The 21,689-nt window shown below is 49.7% G+C and overlaps 4 protein-coding genes across 4 annotated transcripts in view; 3 read left to right on the top strand and 1 right to left on the bottom strand.

Moving 5' to 3' along the window:
• Nucleotides 1-148: 148 nt before the first annotated feature.
• On the top strand, nucleotides 149-12,773 carry TBC1D13 (TBC1 domain family member 13). Its single transcript, XM_042786632.1, has 12 exons — nucleotides 149-251; nucleotides 380-453; nucleotides 1,080-1,120; nucleotides 1,601-1,662; nucleotides 1,937-2,036; nucleotides 3,402-3,484; nucleotides 3,643-3,802; nucleotides 4,599-4,806; nucleotides 5,457-5,620; nucleotides 7,158-7,318; nucleotides 7,550-7,607; nucleotides 8,612-12,773. Exons 1-12 carry the CDS (start codon nucleotides 229-231, stop codon nucleotides 8,675-8,677), a joined length of 1,200 nt encoding a protein of 399 aa, XP_042642566.1. The 5' UTR covers nucleotides 149-228; the 3' UTR covers nucleotides 8,678-12,773.
• Nucleotides 12,774-12,946: 173 nt separating this feature from the next.
• On the top strand, nucleotides 12,947-15,614 carry ENDOG (endonuclease G). Its single transcript, XM_042786436.1, has 3 exons — nucleotides 12,947-13,493; nucleotides 14,040-14,149; nucleotides 14,846-15,614. Exons 1-3 carry the CDS (start codon nucleotides 12,996-12,998, stop codon nucleotides 15,129-15,131), a joined length of 894 nt encoding a protein of 297 aa, XP_042642370.1. The 5' UTR covers nucleotides 12,947-12,995; the 3' UTR covers nucleotides 15,132-15,614.
• A 354-nt stretch (nucleotides 15,615-15,968) lies between these two features.
• Nucleotides 15,969-21,348, bottom strand: SPOUT1 (SPOUT domain containing methyltransferase 1). Its single transcript, XM_033011944.2, has 12 exons — nucleotides 21,238-21,348; nucleotides 21,112-21,154; nucleotides 20,857-20,982; nucleotides 20,374-20,533; nucleotides 19,667-19,756; nucleotides 19,334-19,383; nucleotides 18,984-19,114; nucleotides 18,481-18,553; nucleotides 18,014-18,112; nucleotides 17,250-17,352; nucleotides 16,526-16,673; nucleotides 15,969-16,349 (listed from the first exon to the last, which is right to left on the bottom strand). The coding sequence occupies exons 1-12, from the start codon at nucleotides 21,271-21,273 to the stop codon at nucleotides 16,275-16,277; spliced, it is 1,134 nt and encodes a 377-aa protein (XP_032867835.2). The 5' UTR covers nucleotides 21,274-21,348; the 3' UTR covers nucleotides 15,969-16,274.
• A 10-nt stretch (nucleotides 21,349-21,358) lies between these two features.
• The window catches only part of LRRC8A (leucine rich repeat containing 8 VRAC subunit A), a 38,242-nt gene continuing 37,911 nt past the window's right edge, over nucleotides 21,359-21,689 (top strand). Inside the window, exon 1 of the mRNA XM_033011936.2 lies at nucleotides 21,359-21,404. The gene's annotated coding sequence lies outside the window, so the exon portion shown is untranslated. The remainder of the gene's footprint in view (nucleotides 21,405-21,689) is intronic.

Genomic DNA, 21,689 nt, shown 5'->3' with positions numbered 1-21,689 from the left:
GGGGGGGGGGGGGCGGACCGGCGAGCCGGGGCCGAGCCGGGCTGACGCTACCGGGGAGGGGGGGCGGGGCTTACCGCCACTCCCCCACCGGAGGGGCGGAGCGTAGCACTGCGGTGGGCGGTGTCGTGGGCGTGGTTTGTCCCTGAAATCCCCGCCCACCCCCCCCGCGGGCAGGGTTTCCAGCCGGAGCGTTTATGCGGCGCGCGGGGAAGGGGCGCGGGGGCCGCCATGTCGCGGTTGCACCAGAGCAGGTTGGTGTCGTGGCCCTTTTACTGCTCGGGGCTGGGGGGGAGGGCTCCGTGGGGTCGGGGAGGAGGGGGGGGGGGGGGGGATTGCCGGTCACAAACCGTTGTAACGGCCGCGGCTCCGCTTCCTTCAGGATCGCGGACTTCCAGGAGGTGCTCGGCGAACCCACCGTGGCTCTGGCCAAGCTCCGCGACCTCTGCTTCAGCGGTGAGTGGTGCGGGACCGGCCCCGGCCTGGGGCGGAGGGTGCTGGGCACGGCCCCAGCCCCGCGGGGGGTCCTGGCGGCGCTGGCCCGGGGTCGGTGCCGGCACCGCCGGAGCTCGGGACGCCTGACGGGGCGGGCACGGGCTGCCAGGCCCCAGGGTGCCCGACGGCTTCGCTCCACCTCAGCTGCTACCAAGGAATCCGCTCCCGGAGCTGTCGTGAAGTGGCGGGTGTTGGAAACCCGAGGCTGGCGGGTGTGTTTTCAAGCCCAAGCTCTGTCAGGCCGCAGCCGTCCCCACCTGGCCTTTGAGCACAGCCACAAACTTCCAAGCAAACCCTTCCAACCTCGTTCTCTCAGATGCTTGTGGGTTTTGTTGCTTCTACTGTGCCCTGGCCATCACCTGCATGGTCCCCAGCTTTCTGCTTCCAACGCCTGCCGCAGGCACCCTGCCCCGTGGGAGGCACCCGCAGGTTTGGCACAGTGTATAAACCCCTATAGCATCCCTGTGAAAACTTCTTGCCCCCTGGGGAGGAAAAATGCTGCCTTGCCTGTTCATGTGGTGACGTTAGCAAGCTACGGTGAGGATACTGGGGCTAACGTAGTTATTTCTCTGCCTGATGTTCCACAGGAATTCCCTTTGATGGTGGGCTGCGCTGCCTGTGCTGGAAGGTGGGTTTTGCTTGGGGTGCTTTTGTTTCTTGGAAGTGATGCTTTGGGTTGCTTAAGTACACTCTGGTTTTGGGCACTTAAAATTGTAAACAACAAAAATCCAGAGCTTAAAAGCCACTCCAAATTGACAGTAATTTGTGGAGATCAGCACTGGCACAATCACAATAGCATCAGGACAGCCATCACTGCAAATGATAGAAAGTGACTGTCTGCTCTTTGCACAAAAACAGCCCTTGCTATTAAGCTGGAAGTGCATTTCAGCCAGGTTAGCTATTGATCAGTCCTACAAATAGGTCTGTGTTGAAAACCAGTCCCTGAAATACTCCTGACTGTCACTTGGCAAAGAACTAGGCTTTCTGGAGAAAGCTCCCAGTGTATTCAAAGAGGCAGTTTTAGCCACTGTGTTTGGTTTGCTTGTCTTAACAGGTGTAGCAGCTTATTTTCCAAATATTAATTTGTGTACATCTGTCTTTTGTACAGATACTTCTGAACTACCTCCCTTTAGAAAAAGCTTTATGGAGCTCTTTGCTGAAGAAACAGAGGTGAGGACATTGGTACTTATCCCATTATTTCTCATGATATCAGTGGAGAACAGTTCCTTAAATAATTAAGTACCTTCATAAAATGATTTGTTCTTGTGTAGAATGCAGTTCTGTAGACTGTCTGGTGGATTGACCTCTTCAGCTAAACTCAAGAGAAAACCAAATGCCTTCTGGCTGAGCTGGGTGGTACAGAGGGATCTATCTGAACTCAGTCTGGGTGTTTATGTTGACTTAATCTTCTGCTTCAGTGCAAATTCCTCTCTTCTTCCTTAAGGGATCTGTATTCCCAGTTCCTAAAGGAAATGATTATCCAGCCTGGGATCGCCAAAGCCAACCTGGGTGTTTCAAGGGAAGATGTGACCTTAGAAGATCACGTAAGTGTTGTTAAGCCTTTGTGTTGCAGAAAATTCCCCAGAGCTGTAAACTGTTGTTCTGGAGTCTGGTCCCCTGGGCAGCTCTTGGCTCTGTTCTCAACTGTGTTGCCTTGATAGCAGGAGGGAAGGTTCCTAGCAGCCTTCAGTGTGAATTATTGGCAAATCACCAGTAGCTCTGAAGAGAGCTCTTTTCAGCTCTGTGTATCCCTTTTCCCTTCCTTTGGGGATAGCTGCCCAGGCTGTGGGTCTCCAAGGGAAAGGGAGAGGCTCACAAGAGGTACCTCTAGCAAAGAGACATTGTCCTGGGAAGTCAGGTCCATGGGTGGACTCAGAGCAGGCTAATCTGAAGAGAGGATATAAGAGGCAGGAGAGTCAAGTTGAACTATGGCATGGAAGGCAGGAGACTCACTTATTTCTAGTTCTACTGCCGGGTTGTTTGGGTTTTTTTTAATTAACTATTTCCTGCATCCCTTGGCTTTTTCCTTCTCAGAAGGTGCTGTTAAAGGCTGTATGTGTCAGGGGAGGGAATGAAGTAACTCATCAGAAGAAACTATAAAATGATACAGCTGCTTCCATAACTGGTCTTTAATGTTAACTTCTCTGCTAGTGTGCAGTCATCTGTGCTTCTGAGCTGTTGTGATCTCTGGAGGCCTTGGTGCTGTAAAACTAGCATGTTTGTAAAACTCCACACGTTGGCAGGTTACAGTGATCTTTGAATCTCTTGGAATGTTGCTTTTTTTTTTTTTTTTTTTTTCCCCCTTAGTTAGTTGTTAACTTTGCAAGGATCTTGACATGGAGAGGAGAAAGTGTGTATGTGGAAAGGGAGGTAAATTTCTCAGAGACACATCACTATGAACAACCTATCCTGTATTTCTTCTTTCGTGGATATGATGGTGGTGCTTAATCAGCCTTCTCAGAGTTGAGACAGAGCAGGATACTTGTAACTAATAACCACAACCCTTAAGTGCTGTGTGGGTGGGAAACTCTTATCCTAAGTACAAAGACTGTCTCCGTTGTACAGGTTGGAGCTGCAATCAGGAATCTTGTTGATGCAGGACAGGGTACCTGATTTGGGAACACAGTCATTAAGAGGCAGGTGAAAAGGTATTGGAAATATTGGCTTCTGCCTCTCTAAGTGAACCTGCGTGCTCACTTGCTTCACAAGCTCTGATCCACTTCCTGCACACTGTGTGAAGAAACAGCACTAAAGGTAGCTAGTGAGAGAAAAAATTAAACCCAATGAGCTAGGAGTGTGCTGGTTCTAGATGACAGAGGGACAGCAGAAATGTTTAAATTAGTGTATATTTACTGAGGATTTTGATACACGTGAAACATGCTTATTTTGTTTGTTGCTCATTTCTTTAGCCCCTCAACCCAAATCCAGACAGTCGATGGAATACTTACTTCAAGGATAACGAAGTGCTTCTCCAGATAGACAAAGATGTCAGGTGTGTGAGGCATAATGACTCAGGTTTCTGAACCCAAGTGGTTTGGTTAACACATTGTACTTTGAAAATGAAGTTTAATATTAAACCAAGCCTCCCATTCAACATGGGGCATGTACTTCCTTCTTCTCATGCCTGATTTCCTCTTGTGTCCATCCTAGGAGGCTGTATCCTGACATGGCATTCTTCCAGCGTCCGACAGACTACCCCTGCCTTTTAATCCTGGACCCCCAAAATGAGTTTGAGACACTGCGCAAGCGGGTGGAACAGACCACACTCAAGTCACAGACAGTGGCGCGAAACCGCAGCGGGGTTACAAATGTGAGATCTAGGTGGGGGCTGTCCATGGGGCATGGCATCTTGGCTGATAAGGGGAAGGGTGTTTCTTGGGCTTTTTTCTGTTTCTCTCTCTGCTTGTGTGGTGTAATTAAATACCTCAGCAGGTACTGTGTGTGTTCTGATGGGAAGACAGCTCTGTAGAATCAGTTGACATGCCTGACAATAGGGAATTACAGATGTATTTAAAGATTATTTTTTCTTGACTTCTGGTGGCAGTTGGAGTTGCAGGAAGACGTGAATATTTTATGCTTGCCATCTGCCTTTTTATATGGGAACAAAACACTGAAGGGTTAATTTATTGAAGTTGAATTAACGTAGTCTTCCAGAACTGGATCTCATAAACCTGCAGTTGGGAAAAGAGCTGGGTATCTGCTGAAATGTGTGTTGTCTCTTTCCTCTTTCATGAGTGTTACAGTACAAGTGCCACATGCTAGTGAGGAAGCACAACAGATCTATACTTCTCCTCATACTCCTAACAAAGAAGTAAAACTGCTGTGGTTTCTTGCTGCATGGGATCAGGTGGTGCAGTAATTCAGGGGAACTGTCTGTTGGTGCACAGACCACTTTGTTCTTCAGGGATAGCCAGTGCTAGGACTTCACTGCCTTTGTGCTTCCTGAGTTACTTGTCTTGGTTTATGTGAATACCTGCTTGCTTGGTATGAGTTGCCCAAATCTTTTGGGGGCCTGTGTGTATTAAAAGCCAAGCTTGTCATGTGTACAAAACTACCTGTGCCAGCTGGTTATCCTGAATCAGCCCTAGTCTTGCCTTCCTTTTCAGGTAAGCTCCCCTCTTAAAACAACACCTAATTCTCTGAGTGAGTATGAAGTTCTGCCCAACGGCTGTGAAGCTCACTGGGAAGTGGTGGAGCGAATCCTGTTCATCTACGCCAAGCTGAACCCCGGGATAGCATATGTTCAGGGGATGAATGAAATCGTGGGGCCTCTTTACTATACCTTTGCTACAGATCCTAACAGCGAATGGAAAGGTGAGAGAATCTTGGCTGCTCTGTAATGGCTGTTGTATTGCATGCTCTCTGCGTAAAGAACTGTTTTGGGAATGAGACTCTCTTTAAACAACTCTGTTTTGACCAGTCAGGGCCAAAAAGCAGATGCAGCAAGAGGTGAGGAGTTTTGGAGACCATAGCAAATTGATAGAAACTGAGTGGTGAGGACATGGGAAGTAAAGATTGTTGAGGGGGTTCTGTTTCTTTTACGTGGATCTAAGTTGCACTTTGTGAAACTTTAAATCCCTTTAGAAGCTCTTGTTTGTTCGTACTGTATATACCTGGTAAGAAAAGAATGGAAGTAGTTTGCCTGTTGCTTCTACCTCATGGGAGCTCCAAGGGAGTGTGCTGATGGCAGGGAGAGCAGATGATATTCTTGGGTATAGATAACTTGTTTGTGACCCAGTGTCATGAAGACCTTGTGTCGCTCACAGGGTCTGTATCTGCAGTGGTTCTGTAGACATTTCTAGTTTTTAAAAAAAAAAAAATGTCTAGTCTTATCCCAGACCAAGCAAGCCAAGATCTTGAATTCAGTACAGCAACCAAATTATGGAGCAAGAACAGTTCTAAGTCTGTGTGCCTCTGTCAGTCATGCTTCTATTCCTCTGTAATTTTTTTTTTTTTTTTCCCAGAACATGCTGAAGCAGACACATTTTTCTGCTTTACCAATCTAATGGCTGAAATTCGAGACAACTTCATTAAGAGCCTGGATGATTCTCAGTGTGGTATTACCTACAAAATGGAGAAAGTCTACTCCACCCTGAAGGAAAAAGATGTGGAGCTATATTTGAAACTGGTGAGGAGCTAAGTGTTTCCCTGAGTCTCGGATGGAATGTGAGGAGTGGAGCTTAATAGTGCATTTAAATGTCAATCAACTTTGTTAAACTGTTACTGTGCTTGAATAGAAAGGTTGAGGTATGAAGGGCTTTGCCTATAGGGCATAGAGGCTCTCTTATCTATGAGCTGAAACAATTTCTCCTTGCAGTAAGCCTAGAGCGAGCTGACACGGCAAGGCTTTCCTCCCCTGCCTCACTGTGAAAACAAACAATAGTTGTTGCAAAGCTGCCAGCTGTGAGGCCGAAGTAACTTGGCCATGATCCCTGGTCACCTGGGTTGAGACCTAGTTGGAGCTGGAGTCTTTACTTTCTTGTCATCAGGCAAAACACGAGTTTTGCTGTAGAGTTCCTTGGAATTTGAGGTTATGGGAATTGCATCTCTGTCTAAAAACAAATAACAACTCGCTCCCCAACACTTTTCTTGCCACTGGGTGCCCTGACGGCACTGACTTAAACTGCATGGAGATCATTCCAGAAGTAAACTCAAATCAAATTGATCCATCCTGCTCACCTAATTCTCTCATTCCCCTTCATGTAAGGGTCTCAGAGTGCCTAGGGTTGCTGTGTGTTTTATAGAACATGTGGAAGGCAGCTTTTGTTGAAAACATCTTCAGGTCCTATAGGCCATTTAGTGGGAAAGTCCAAGGAGAATTTGGAAGGGAAATGGCCAAGTGCAGACACAAGCGAGTTCTTGTTACTTCAACCTTCACCAAATCACACAGACTTTTTTTTGTGCTTAGAGAAATCAGGATATATTTCTTTTATAATCCAAAAGATAGTTTGTCAATACAGTGACACGACCCACACTGGTGGCTGATGGCTCATTCAGTGGGGAGAAAATAAACTGCTCACAGTTTGGCTGGCAGGAAATGGTCTTGGCTGTGCAGCAGCTGGTCCTTAAGATATCAGCAGGATCCTGAACTTGTCTGACCTTGATTAAACTTACAGTCCCTTGTATTTAACAGCAGAAAACAAGAAAGTTTCAGGCTAGAAGTGCTTACAGTATGTTTTACTGACCATCAGTGTGAACTCTGTTCCATCTTTGTTTCTTTTTGTGAATAGTAAACCTTTTGATAAATACAGGGCTCTGGAAAGGAAATCCTGACAAAACAGTGCTGCTGCTAGAGGGGGAGGGCTGTGGCTTTGCAGATAAAATGCTGTTCAAATGGGAACATTGAAATTACTTGGCAAGTTTAACAAAACTGACACAAATAGTGCCTTTAAGGAAGAAAAGCTTCCTTTACTCCATGTTGTGGACAGAGGAGCATTTTCTGGCTTGTCTGCAGATGTGGAGCATGGCTGCGTTTAAAATCTATGTCTAGCTTGAGTGTGAGAGCCTCCAAAGGAGGCAGTGGGTTTGCTGATGTTGCAGTGTAAGTTGGCAGCTTAGAGCAATATCTGGGTGGAGATGGGGATGGAAACATGGGGTGCATCTCTTACTTGTAGGGAACTGGCCAAGAGCATGTATTCATTCTTTGCCTGGTGCATGTCTGACAGCAAGAACAGAACATCAAACCCCAGTTCTTTGCCTTCCGCTGGCTGACGCTGCTCTTGTCCCAAGAGTTCCTGCTGCCAGATGTCATCCGTATCTGGGACTCCCTCTTTGCTGATGATAAGCGCTTTGATTTTCTTCTGCTCGTCTGTTGTGCCATGTTGACGTAAGTACAGAGGTAGCCTTCCTGCCCCTTTCTTTCCCTCATTTACTTAAATCTGTGGATCCACGAGTCTTTTGTAGCTGTGTGTTACGCTATCTGGTGAATAGGTTATAGTCACTTGTTACAGTGGTAGCAAAAGTGATTTTAAAAGCCTCTATAAGGACACAGTGTGGTCTGTTTTGAAAGTTCCTCTGTAAAGAGTCGAAAATAGCTGGAATAATTTCCATTTTTCAGACTAATCCGGGATCAGTTGCTGGAAGGAGACTTCACTCTGAACATGAGGCTGCTGCAGGTAAGGATTAAGTATAGTTGGCGTAGCGAGTAATTTGAAGAGTCTTGAAATAGTACTGTGAGAGAAATTGATAGTAGGGGTATGCCTGGCTGAAGAGAATTACTGAATTTCTGGTGGTTGCATGCAGAAGAAACTTAAGGGTGGATGTTACAGCATGCTTGTTACTAGAAATATGAATCCTTGCTTGCTGTGGTCCCCACTGCCCACTGGGAAACTCACAGCAAATGACTACTTTAACTTCCTTGGTGGTGGTGTCTCACTCCCTGTGCGGCTAACTGGGTTTTCACTTCCACATGCAGAAAGTGGCTGTACAGTCTCTGTTTTGTCATCCTAGCTCTGTACAGACCTCTTCTCCTTCCTCCCCCTTTTTTAGTGCTACAGTAGCAATGGGCCCTGTTTCAGGGAGTAATATTCCTTCTCTGATCTCTGTTGGTGGGGCACAGTGCTGCTGTCTATAGCCTAGCATTGCCATTAAAAGAAAGCCGCCTTTGCTTGTGCACGCATTCTAGCCTACAGAGAAATTGCCGTAGACTAGAGGTTTTTTAACATCTTGGTTTACAAAAAAATTAATATATTCCAGCAAAGACATGAAACCCTATGTAATAGTGTTAAGTTTATTGGCCGGAAGCTTTTGTTTAGTTCTGAGATCTGAGAGCCCAAGGTTGAGAACACCAGTACTGCATAGTAGGATATCTCTGATTCTGCCAGTTCCTGCTTTGGGCTGTGCAAGATACTGGCTTTGATAAGGCTTTCTGGCATGAAGATAGCCAGCTTACTGTACCCTTGGAGGACAAATTAAAAAAAACAAAACACCTTCTTGAAGGGTATTGAGGCTTGATCAGTTACAAAACAGGAAACTCTTAGCTGTTAAGGGAGTTACTGTACATGGCAGTATGTTATCACAGGCCAAGAATGCTGTTGTCACAGTATGTCCTGCTTCGGTGGAACAGTGTGTACAAGAAATGCTAGATAGTCACTTATAACACTTTGTTTCTTTGACATAGGATTATCCAATCTCTGATGTTCATCTGATTTTGAAGAAGGCAAAGGAACTTCAAGATTCTAAATAGCCCATGAGCTTAACAAAAAGTGTCAGAGAAACTGTATGGCAGTGGATCCCAGGAGATGTCCCCGTGCAGTGTGGTGCATTAAAGCTCCTAGTGGTCTCTGCAGGACTTCAGGTTTCGTGTTTGGGCTACTGGCCACCTTGAAGACTTCCTTCTACTTTATTTATTAAGTCAAGGACTGATTACTTCCCCACCTACTTGGGTCCTGCACTCCATTTTTTTTTTTTTTTCAAAACTCAAACACCTCTCTGCTGCCAAAAGCAGTTCTTTGTATCTTATTTTTTAATGACTTTAAGTCTGGGGAGAAAGAAACCATCTGTCTACATATCCCTGAAGGGATGGACTGCTGCGTCTGGGAAGTAACACATGGAGTAACTTTGGATGGGGAAGGGACAGGCTGAGTCCAGTGGAGTTTGGTGGGTGAGTATGGAAGGATCTTCTTCCTGTGAATAGAATGTATTCCAGTGAAATCACACATCCTGCCATTCGAGCAGCTTCTAGATTCTTCTCGCTTGTGTCTGCACTTGGCCATCCCTTGGGGTGTGCAAAGATGATTACATCAGTTTCTGGTGATTGTCATCTCACATCTGGCAGTTGGGATCCCTTTGCCTGGGAAAGAGACCTTGAGAAGCTGAGATGGGAGGACACGATTGCAGCTGGTGGCTTTGTGCACTGAAACTGCCTGAATCCAGAATCGCCTTATCAACAAGGTCTCCTTGAAAGCAAGACTGTGTTGGTTTTAATCAGTGTGATGTGTAGTTTGAAGTCAAGCCTTATTACACACAGCCTTAGAGCAGGAGCTTGTTGCTGCGGGGAGGCCTCACGCTGCTTTCCTGGCTCTGAACTGGAGCATATCCAGCTACAATCAAGATTCTGAAATACAAGAAACGGGCATCTAGTCATGTGCAACAAAGACGGCTGTATTGAGGGGCTTATACAGGCATGGCACTGGGGTTTTCTGCCTCAGTGGCTTGCATGATAATACCCTGCATAAGCTCTGGTCACAGTAACCTTGATATTGTGTCATAGTCTTGTATGTCTTGCCAGGAAGAGACATGATAGGGGTCTGACCTACAAGTAAGAGTTATTTTGTGGTGTAATCCAGAGGGCATATAAGCATTTGTCATTAGCTGACTGCTGGGGCTGATCCACTTTTCTGTGTGCCAGTCCTATTGGAGTCCCAGTCCCGAGTTGGACACTTGTCCTTCCTGAGAGGGAAACTCCTACATTTCAAATACACTGGAGCAGGCTCAGGTGAACATTAACTAAGACAAACTACAGAGAAAACTGCTAACCTGTCAGCAGTGTCAAGCTGATCAGGGACAGTAATCCTCAGAGGGAGAAACTGCCAGCACCTAGGTGCTTGGGTGGTGCAGAAGCTTTTGAGTGAACACTAATCCAGCATGCTTTTCCCTTTCTGTTCTGTGCTGGCTCATGTCTCCATAGCTGTTTGCAGTTTTTGGTATTTATGGGTATTGATTTGTTAAAGGTCAGTTGTCTTTGTAAGATCTGCTTAAGCTGCTGATGGCCTAGAATTACCCTAGCAGGAGGGATGTTGTCAGCCTTCAGCTTTTTTACTAGTGTTACTTCCTTCACTGAAGGCCAGTTCTTTACCGGCTACTGTAATTCTAACAAATACAGGTGGGGAGAAGACTGGAGGGCAGGCTGATGCATGTACCTGTGTTCTTATTGGCAATCCCAAGCAATCTCTGCCTCTTCAGAAGATGCTCTAGTAACACTGGTGCAGCCAGGTGTTGCTGCTGTGGTGGAGCAAGAGCAACTGAAGACTTAAAACAATCTGTAATTAATACCTGTAGCTAACAGTATCCCTCTCTGCTGCAATTCTTTCTAGAGGGTAGAGTTTTCCTCCAAGAAATGTGTAACTCATAGCCCAGGACAGCTCTGTGATGAAGCATCCTGTCTGCTCTAACCACTGGATGGATGTTCTTTCTGCCTTGTATCACTGAGCTGTTCCAGGTGGTCTCATGGTCTCAGCTCCTGGGTACCCAGCACTAGAAAGGCTAGTAGTCAGAGCTCAAATGGCCAAATGGCTAGCTGGTAGGCATAAATGTAGAACTGAAGAGTCAAACTTTTAGGCAGAATTGGACATCCTCCAAGCACTTGTGCTTCAGAGCTGCTCTAAACACCGCTGTAGCTTTCTCACGTTCCATGTACAAGCTCTGCTCTCACCTCCCCAAATACCTGGACTGTTCATTTTGGGTCCCCCTGGCAAGTGCAGGGTTCCCTTACACTGTTTTCTCACTGGTAACAGGAGCATCCATGAGGCTTCCTGCTCTGAACAGCTAGAAGTCTCCTTAAAGTAACCTGAGAAGGCAGCAGGCAAATCAGGATTAAAGCATTACTTGGAGATGAACTTCTGCTTGTTTTCAGAGTAGTGTTTGGGCCCGGAGGTTGACCTGCAGTGGAGTCACCCAGCTCTGAGCCAGGTGCTGGTCTGTAGCATTACAAACAATCGAGGAAGACACTGGGGAGGTGGCTGCTCAAATAGAAGTGCAGGTGGCTGGCTGGGTACAGGTGTCATGCCGTCTTATCCCTTCCTAGGTTTTTATTCTCTTTAGGGAGCAACAGTAAATGCTTTTAAAAGGAGTCTACGGTGGTTTAAGGGAATGCGATGAGAGCTTTGGCTGCTGGAAAGGTTCTCTGGGATAGGTTCTCTAGCCTTATCCAGGCTATGGCAGCTAAACTGATGGAGTTCTTTGGAGAGAACATGTAAAAACTTTGATACACCCAGACAGGTTGGTTCCTACATGAAAAGCTGTCTTATATTCTTCCTTATCCCCTCCTGTGTGGTAGGACTTCTGTCCTGCTGTTGAAAAGGGCTGTTGAAAGGAGTAGTACTTTTCAGTGACTTGGGACATCCATTTCTCTATTCCAAGACTTTTTCCTTTCTATAAGAGCAAAACCATATTTTCTGAGGGGGAAAAAGTCTTGTTACCAGCTTTTGAATCTCCCCATGAGTTTCCTTGGCTTCATTCCTCAAAGGCTTTTGGTGATTTTTGTTGTTGTTGAGGTCAGATGGTATTTAACTAGTGGTTTCTTACTTGTGTGGCCCAGTAACAACTGCCACCCTTGAGATGCTTCCACCTCTGATTTCTTTCAGTCCTAATCTGCTGCAGGAGCAATGAGGTTGGCTGAAGCAGCAGTTCTTTGGGTTGAGGGGTGTTAGTCTGGGTACCTGGGGGACCCTTTGTTTCATAGGGGCCTAAAGAGAGGCTGTTTAAATAGCTCTTACCATGCGTTCCTCATGGGCAGGATTACTGCCAGGCAGGGGAAGGATCTTCAGCTGGGAGGAAAAGCAGGATGCTGTGCTGGAGGTGGGGAGAGATGGGCCCTCCCTGGGAGGGAGAGGGCAGCTCTACCTGCACCTGCCTGTAATTCAGGCTTCGGCAAACTTCATGGCTTTGCCAAGGAGGTAGAAGCAACAGGATACTAGAGATCACGTTGGTGGCAATCACTCAGAACGCTGATTTTGAGTTTGAATTTGGTGACCTAATCTAGAATTATTCACACTTTGGCAGTGAGGGGAATGAAGGCCAGAAGTTGCTCTGGAAGGAATGTGGGGTGTTTAGGAAAGCAGAGGCTGTTTTCCCTTAATGAGTGTCAGTGATGTTGTTTTAGCTGTTTGGAGGGCTCTTCTAAAATGCCCTTTCCCCAAAAGAGAGGAGCAAAATAACACTTTTTTTTTTTTTTTTTTTTACCTTGTCTGGAAAGAATTGCTAGAACAGGGTCTAGAGAACACTTCATCACTCTCAAACGCCTTCTTTTATGCTTCTTTTTAAACACTATTTTTATAATGCTTCCTTTAACTAAACGGGTGGCTTTGTGCAAATGTGATGCGACTCACCGTGTTGAGCTTGGAGTTCCTGCTGCTCCAGGGGCTGGCCGGGGGGGTTTTGCTTTGCCTTCCCCCCCCCCACCGCCGCCTTGGGGCCGAAGTCACGCTGCGACCGCGAGTGGGGAGCGGCGGGGGAAGCTGCTCTTTATTTTTGTACTTTCTCCTTCGAGCCCTTCCTGTGGCCTCTGGGACGCTCCTTTAACGCCGTTTTCCCGTTTGTCCTAATAAAATGGTTTATTTGCACAGCGCTGCCGTCTCCCCGCGCCGGCGGGTCCCGCTGTGGGGAGGGGGAGGGGGGGGTCTGTCTGCGTGAGGGTCTGTGTCCGGCGCGGGGGGCGCGCGGGGAGCGGTGCGCGCGCCCTCTATGCCTTAAAGGGGCGATGCCACCGTAGCAGCGAGAAGCCCTGGCCGGGAAAGCCGCGTCCTCTTTAAGCGGCGGCCGCCTGCAGGGCCCAGCGCACGGCCATGCTGCGGGGCCGCTGGCTGCTGCCCGCCGCCTCCCTGGCGCTGGGCGCGGGGCTGGGGGCGACCCTCACCGCCCGCCGCCGGGCTCGGGCCGATGGGCCGGAGGGGCTGCTGGGCCGCCTGCCCGTGCTGCCCGCCGTGGCGGCGGCCGGTCCGCCGGCGGTCGCGGGCTCGGGGCGGGCCGAGCTGACCAAGTACGGGTTGCCCGGGCTGGCTCAGCTGCGGAGCCGCGAATCCTACGTGCTGTGCTACGACCCCCGGAGCCGCAGCGCGCTCTGGGTCATCGAGCAGCTCAACCGAGAGACCCTCGGCGGCACCTCCGACCGCGCCGCCTGCGACTTCCAGGAGGACGACTCGGTGCACGAATACCACCGCGCCACCAACGCCGACTACCGCGGCAGCGGCTTCGACCGCGGGCACCTGGCCGCCGCCGCCAACCACAAATGGAGCCAGAAAGCCATGCGGGACACCTTCTACCTCAGCAACATCGCCCCGCAGGTAGGACCCGCCGTGGGTACCGGCTCCCCGCACCCCCCCCACTCCCCGCGGGGAGAGTCGGGTGGAGGTGGGGGGCCGGAGCTGCCCGTGTTCAAGGGTAGACGCTGCTCCCTGCTGGGAACCACCTCGGAGCGTCTTCGGCTCTTCCGTGGGTTTGTCCCCGGAGTGATTCAGGCAGAGAAAGGCCGGAGTCACTCGTGGCGTGGGGAGGGGGAGCAATAGTTACTGATAAACTGAACAACAAGCGGTCCTGCAAACGCCGGGAGAGACCCCGGTCAGTGCGGCTCGTTGCAGGAGCAAAAGTGAAACCGGCGGACAGATGCTTGTAAAAATCATGGTCTGAGGCAAGTGGGTTCTGTTCCTGGGTGTGCAAACCAGAACCTCGCCGTACGCAGTGTCCAGAGCAGAGGTGATAGTGGAGATCTCTTCAGGGAAGTGCCCAGGACACTCTGAGGCATGTTACAGAAAAGGCGGGTTCCTCTCAACAGTGAGGAAATTCCCCACTGAGGGACTTGGCTGCCCGTGTCGCCCTGGTTATGTTTCTAGGATCCTCACTTAAACCAGAATGCCTGGAATAACCTTGAGAAGTACAGCAGGAGCTTGGCAAGGAACAACAAGAACGTCTATGTCTGCACAGGACCCCTTTACCTGCCCAGGTAAATGCGACGGCCGCGTTGGGACCACACTTAAAAGGTGGGTTGTGCTGGGAAAGGAAAGCAGACTGGGGGTGCAGCCTCCCAGCTGCTCCCAAACGGAGTGAGCTGTTAAGGCCCCGGACTGCAGCTGAGACCAGCTGTGCGCAGAGGTTCTGTGGAGAGCTACTTTTGTGGGATTAGTTTGTGTATTTCCCATTCAGTTAATTATTTTGTGAGTAAGGGTGGGTTTCCTGAGCTACAATATAAGCAAGTCACTTTTGTTTGCAGGCCTTAAGACTCCAGTAGACTAGTAGTAGGTTACTAGATTATTAGATTAACAATTTAGACTGCAGACGCCTTCCCTGCAGAATAAAGTTTCTAGGTTTTATTTCATGGACTATTTTTCCACTTAAGAGCACGACTTTATTTGCAAAGATCTTCAAGTAGCACTAAAGAGCAGCTGTCTCATGTTGAAAAATCCCTTCAGCACAAGACAGACAGCAGGGAAGGGATTTGAGGGGAGTGGATTGAATGTACAGGCCTCACCACATCACATAGCCTCCATTTCAGAAATGCTTTTACACCCCTGCTGTAGAAGTAGGGCTGCTCCCAGCCACACTGTGGGGTGGGGGCTCACTTAGGGGGGGTGGTGGAGGGCTGAGGGGGCAGATGGGGCACCAGACTAGGAGGTAACATGGGATGTTGCTGTTGGTGCAGGATGGAAGCTGATGGGAAGATGTACGTCAAGTACCAGGTGATTGGGAAGAACAACGTGGCCGTCCCCACCCATTTCTTCAAGGTGCTCATCCTGGAAAAGGAGGGCGGGGAGATTGAGTTGCGCTCGTATGTGATGCCCAACAGTCCTGTGGATGAGAAAATTCCCCTGGAACGGTTCCTGGTTCCCATCGAGAGCATTGAGCGAGCCTCAGGGCTCCTCTTTGTCCCAAACATCTTAAAGAGAACAAGTAACTTGAAAGCCATCACAGCTGGAAAAAAGCCTTGAACCCCAGTTTAAATCCAGGTGTCCCCTGGGAAAGGACTGACAGCAGTTGTCTGCAGAATAGTAGTTCTTTGTGCAATTTTAAATGTGGGAGATCAGAATCAAACTAATTCTTCTCTTTACCCCTCCCCTTGTTTTGTGCAGCAGTAAAACAGACACACACACGCATGCACGCACGTAGCAGGCTCAAGGGCAGGTCCTGGAGAAGGCTCCCAGGCATTTGATTTGACATTGTAGCAGGTCTCTAGAATTTGCCCCTAATCTGTAGCACAAAGCATATTCCTGTAATTGCTCCATTTGAGTTGTGTGTGGCTCCTTAAGACACAAAAGGAAGTTACCTGATTTCTGCTACTTAGCAGGGAAGGACAGGAGCAAGATGGGTAATGGGTGCAGGGGGAGGAGAGGTTCCTGCCTTTCTGTGGCCAAAGGATTGTATGATTGTTTTCTTTCAGAAGATGATTTTAGCAGTAAAGCTTTGAACACTTACAGTATTGTTTATCTGGTTTTACCAAAGCTCTGAATGTCTCAGCAGGGGGGGGAGGACAGAGCCAACTTTTCCAGCTGCTTTCCTGTTTGAGCTCACTGTAGGCAAAGCCCAAGGAACCACAGATGGAGCCAAACTGTAACAAGCTTTGCTGAGGCCCAGCTGAAGCTCCAGCCGTTCCTGCTGTTGGGAAGGATGAAGCTTTGGAGTTGAAGCAGGGGCTGGGGGAAGTCAGGCTGAGACAGGAACAGCTTCTTGGCATAAGGATTAAGTCTTAAATGTCAGAGTGCAGGATCTCTGGCCACTGAGTGCCCACCCTCTACACCAAGACACTTGCACGTGGACTTCAAGGCAGCTGAGGTTCCATACTGCTTTATTCCCCACCCCAGATATCTGAATTGCTGAGAGCCAGGCTGCTGCCAGCCTCGTCCCAGCTGCTGAGGCAGAGACCATCCCTTGGCTGGGCTGTGCAAGCAGGACGGCGCAGACTTGCTGCTCCCAACAGCAGGCAGACACTTGGTCAAGCAGCAGTGCCAGCTTCAGTCATGCTGTGTCTCAGCCCCACCAGGCTCTTGGAGGGATTTGCCCAGCACCCCGCGTTTGAACAGCCGCTTCCCCGAGGCAGTCCTCGGCTGAGAGCAAGGTCAGTGGTTTTCCTTCCCTCAGCTGTCGTTGGGTGTCTTCACAGCCTGATCAATGTGGGGTCTCAGTGCAGACAGAGAGATCAGCAGCGCTTCCTGGAACAGACCCAGGCAGCAGTCAGAACTGCTGCTCCCTGGGGAGCACCAGGCAAGCCAGCTGCTCTTTGCCGAGGTGTCACCATGGGGAGTGACACGTATGTGCCACTGCCAGCAGCAGAAACTCAGCGCTGCTCTGTGCACAGGTGTCACGCCCCATCAGCCACCTGCCCTACCTCTGTCCGGATGGTTCTGCTGCCTTGGCTGGGACAAGTATTCAGGTAGAAGTCAAACAGGACACTGGGGTCTGTGACCTCCAGGTTTGGGTCCACGTCGATCCCAGCTTCCAAGCCCTCAAGACCTCCAAACACAACAAGGGCATGCCTGGGGGAGAGCACAGAGACAGGGTGAGAGAGGAGACTGGCTCTTACCGCTGGAGCAAGGCAGATGCTACAGGCTTTACAGAGAGCTGCTCACATGCCTTGAACCTTCAAAATGGATTAAGAATTGCCTTCACATAAACAGTTCTCTTGATGTCCAAGAAGCAGACCCATTTCTTTTAGTCAAGTACCTGGGTCTTTGTTCAAGCTCCTCTATGCTCCTGAAGCAGGGAGCTGTGTCCCTTGCTGACAATGCCCAGTGCAGCTGTCTCCCTAACAGACCCCCCCGGCACTTGGCTAGTGGGACAGTCCCTGCCACCAGCTGAATTGGGGAGGACCCACTCCAGAGAGCCAGGAAAGGAACTGGCATTGTCCTGGGGTACTTCCCCCAGCTTGTGATGCAGAGGAATGTGCCTTGGTGTAAAAGGGACCAGCACAGGAGGCAGCTTGCAGACAAGTCTTGCGCTTGTATCTAGGGGCATCCCTCCTTGGAAGAACACTGAGGCCACGGTGCAGCTCTTCTGCCTGCACCAGATCTCACTAGGGACTCTGAGTGGGGCCAAGCAAGTGGGACACAAACCTGAAGGAGGGGAGGGTGGCCTCATCCACAGAGCTGCCCCGCTCCGAGGTCCCAATAGAGAGATCGTAGCCTTCCTTGAATGGGCACTCTGAAAAGACAGCACCTGGGAAACAAACACAATACGGGGTTATTTATGTGGTGTCCTCACTGCATACCTGGACAGGCTTAAGTACTCCACAGGTGAGTGGTGGCAGCAGAAGGAATTGCTTTTCAGTGCCACTAGTGCATCAGGAGACAGAAGACTCCTTTTTCCTACAGAACTCCCTTGCTGCAGGAGTCTCTGGCACCCTTCTCAACTGCAGCAGCTTTTCCTCAATGCTCAAAAAGGTGCCAGGAGCCATTCTTTGACTAATGGCTTACAATTTTCCTAGGAGGGCCAATCAATCAGAAGACAAGGGAAGGATTTTGCAGGGCTCTTGAGCTCAAATGTCACTTCTGGCTTTGAAGTGAATGAGCAGGAGGTTAGTTACCATGGAGATGGAGAGCACCAACTCTTGTCTCCTGCTGCACCTGGGCAAAATGGTGAGTGGAGGTACAGGGCAGAGTACCGGTGAATGACAAGGGTGATTCACACCCCAAGCTTTAACCCTTAAATTTGATTGCCACGTGGCTGCTAGGTGTGTGTGTAAGCTGCCTTTGAGACAAAACAGATTTCCAAGACAGAGATGTTACTGTGTGCTGCAGACGTGCAGCCAGTAGGCCTGAAATTGGTGTGGAAGCCAGGCAGACATGGCAGAGAGCAGAGAACCCCCGCAAATACCTACTCAAGCAGGAGGCAAGGCGGACGCTGTAACCCCAGTACAAGCCCGACACCATCCGAGGGTGCTGTGAAGACACCACGGTGCCTTTCCGCACTTTAGCTTCTGAAAGGGAAGCAAATAGATTAGCCCCTGTGATATCCTAGTGAGAGCTGGGTTTGACCAGCCACATACAGCACTTTCTCCCAGGGTAGGGCACTGACTTGGAGTACAACCAAGAGCTGCCCTTTCGAGCACATTCTGGAAAGCACATGGGTATGTTTGGGCTGTTTATTATTGGTCAAAGAGTTGATAGTTCTTTCCAGTTAAGCAGGGGAGGTATGGTAAGGGTGTTATTAAAATTGTGTGTGGAGTGAAGGGAACATGCAGAGCTTTTGGGTACCTTCAGATATTAGTAATCTGAAGGCTGCTGTGCAGAAGGACCAGCTCCTGCAGGACTGAAGTTTACAGATGCTAATGGAGCAGTGGATTACCTGGCTTCTGGGGTTCTTCCAGGCGCACAGTGACTCGCAGACCGGGGTTCAGCTGTCTGTCAATCTGCACCTCCTGCAGTGAGTCACGATCAGCATCAAACATTCTGAAAGTACTGGGGAAGGTGGGGAAAGAAGGGAACCCTCTGAGGAAGTGGGGATCTGTTCTGGCCTGGAGCTGGAATTGAGGAGCTCTGCAATCTGGGCCTGCGTGGTATGTGCAGTGCAGAGCGGGCTCAGGGTGGCTGGGTCAGCAGTCTGAGACTTTGCTGCTCAAAGGTTCAACTCCAGCAGTGAAGCAGTGGTGTGCAAGAATGAGCAGACCCACCAAGACTCAGGAAGCCTCAAACATTAACAAGCCAGAAGGGACAAGATAGCAACAGCATTAAACCCTATGCCAACCCACTGTGGCCTTCAGAAACCCAGCACTACCCACCCTGCCTGCTTCACATCTGCCAGAGACGGGGGAGATTTTTTTAGGATCTGTGGATTACAGATAGACATACCTTCCTCATCCCGCAGTTAACAAAAGACCCTTTGCCTGGCTTAGTTGGCCGGTCCAACACGATGCCTTCTCGGTACTTTGAATCCTCATCCACCCGCATGTGGTGGGGGCTGTCCAGGGGGTTGAGGAGCCCTAGAACAGCACGAATGAAAGCAACCGCTAAGGAGAAGACACAAACTGTGGGAACAGAGGTGTAAATACAACTGCTCTGCTGCGCCCCCCCCCCGGTCCAGCATACCACAGCACCGCACGTCACCTGCATTCGTTACTAAATTCTGTGCATTCCATACAAAAGCCAGAGCTCAGGAAGGGAGAGCAAACAGCTTGAGACAGAGACAGCTGACTCTTTACCTGCAAACTGCAGATCCTCATGTTTTGGAAAAAAGGATTTCCTCAAGTACCTGTTAGCAGAGAAGGTTCAAATGTGCAAACAGTTATTTCTGCTTAGCTCCCTCAAGTCCCTGATCTATCTCTAATGTATCACGCAGGTTGTATCCTGCATTCACTACTCTTCTTTTAGTTAAACTTCTGAACCAGACATGAAACAATTAAATCCTATGTTCCCGCATAATTATGCAATATAAACAGATCCTGGCTCCTGCTCCCATAGCCTCTAGCATGAGATACCCATGGTAGTCAGTTCTGACGCAAATGTGATGCACAGTCTGGCCATGATGGACTTACTGAGGGCACTCCAGGTACTGCAGGATCCGAGCCAGCTGCACACAAGCCTTGCCTCTCCTCCCAATTCCTTCAAAGTCCCCCTCCACGGTCCTGAAAGAGAGCAGCCTGTGAACTTGGCATGAAACTGCACAGCCCCACATGGCCAGGCTTCCAGAAGACCAAGCCTTGCTCCTTGATGTGAGAGCAGCAGCATGCCCCCCTCCATTCCCAAGAAATAAATGAACCACCTTGTAAAAGGCTTACTCCAGAAGCAGAGACTGCTCACAGGTCATATTTAGAACTCTGTAAGCCAAATACCTGTTAAAGTTTTTTGGTTTTATAATCTTTGTGTATTGACACAACCTGGCAGTTGGATGCTACAGGATTGCATGGCTTGGCCAGTTAACTCAGATGCAGGATCAGGAATTTGTCTTGCATAAGGCCATAGGCACACCTCATCCCTCCACAGCAAGACTTAAGAGTATAGGAGAATTTGAATTCCTGCTGCTTTGTCATCCCCACGCTGGGATAAAGGATCCTAGTTGCCAGGTAAGTTAAGGCAACATCTCTGTACAGTGGTACAGGGGTCCCTGTAATCCTGGCATTTGAAAGAGGTTCAGACTTTTGTTTGAAGTACACACAGTTCTTTGCTGGTCTTAGTTCAATAAATGATTGAAGAAACAGCAGAGAGGAAACGCTTTCTGCAGAACAAGATGGCTCCTCCTTACTTTACATCTTCTCCATGCTCATCAAACACCACGATCTCATCCACGCAGAAGATGGCACATGCCCGAGCAATCTGTCCGGCAAGGTACGTCCGCAGCTCCAGCGACTGGGCGTTGTTCAAGATTGAGCCTGGCAGGGCTACGCTCAGCGTGTAGTGACGCCCTGGGGAACAGAGTGCGATCAGAAAAGAGCCACAGTGTCACTGCTGCACGTGCAGTGTTTTATCTACTACTTCAGGTGCGGTTGTGGTGGGGGAAGAAAAGCAACTTCTGTTTCTTAATCTCAGGTTTTCTTTTAAGAAAGGTCTTGCACGCAGTGCTTGCTGCGTTGTGTTCCTGCCCATTTACACAAGTGGATTGATCTATATCAGACTTACGAAGCTGAGCATCACCTTTCCTATCAATATGTAAAACTGACTGACTTTTATGACCAAGTTCTCCCAACTCTTTCATGCAGACCTCCCCATCAGGTCACAGCAGCATCACCTTTGTCCTCCTGCTCCTTCTGCTCCTCCTGCTTCTCGGCTTCTTTTTCTGCCAGCTCCCGCATCCGCTGTTTGTCTAGTTTCTTCAGCAGCTTCATTTCCTTCCATTTTTTCTTCTCCGCTTTCCCTGGAAGGGAGAGCAGCACCTCGCTTTAAACAACGAGCCGTGAGCGCTCAGGGCAGGGCGGCGCAAGGGCCAGGCCGCCACGACGAGGGACCCCCGCGGCCCGGTTCGCAGGCCCATCCCCGGCCTTACTCTCCTGTTTCCAGCGCCGCCAGTCCACCTTCCTCTCCTCAACCTGCGGGAGACAGCGACCGTTACCGCCGGGCTTCCCCAGAGGGGCCGCGCGCGACAATCGGGACAGCCCCCTCGCCCCCGTACCCCCTTGGGCCGCTTTGCCGCTCCGCTGTCCGCCATCTTCTGCCCGCGCTGCCCGGCCACGCCCCTCAGCGGTGGTGATTGGCCGGAAGCCTGCGTCACGTGAGCCAAGGGCCAAGCGGCGGGGGGCGGTGTTTAAGTCGCCGGCGCGGGATGTGAAGCTAAGCAGGGTCGGTCTCGTTCTGCGGGAGGATGGGTGACCTCAGAGGCACCGTGGGAGGAGGGCGCGAGTGGGAAACTGGGGGTGGCCGCGGGGGTGTAAAAATCTGGACACCAGCGTCTGGGCGTCTTTGCACGAGCACTTGCGTGCGTGGTGGAGGATGGGGAGATACACCCTGCCCCTTGCGGGGTGTGTCGTGGCCTAAAGCAAGAGCCCACACCTGTGGAGGAGATGCTGCAAATAATCTTGATGTTAATAACCTACTCTCAAGGTCGTTTATCTGTTTCGGTGATTG

This window comes from Tyto alba, unplaced genomic scaffold, assembly GCF_018691265.1.
Source record: "Tyto alba isolate M040663 unplaced genomic scaffold, T.alba_DEE_v4.0 Super-Scaffold_11, whole genome shotgun sequence".
NCBI classification, from domain to species: domain Eukaryota; kingdom Metazoa; phylum Chordata; class Aves; order Strigiformes; family Tytonidae; genus Tyto; species Tyto alba.
Note: the sequence above shows the minus strand (reverse complement) of the source record. Positions and strands in the feature narration are given on the sequence as shown.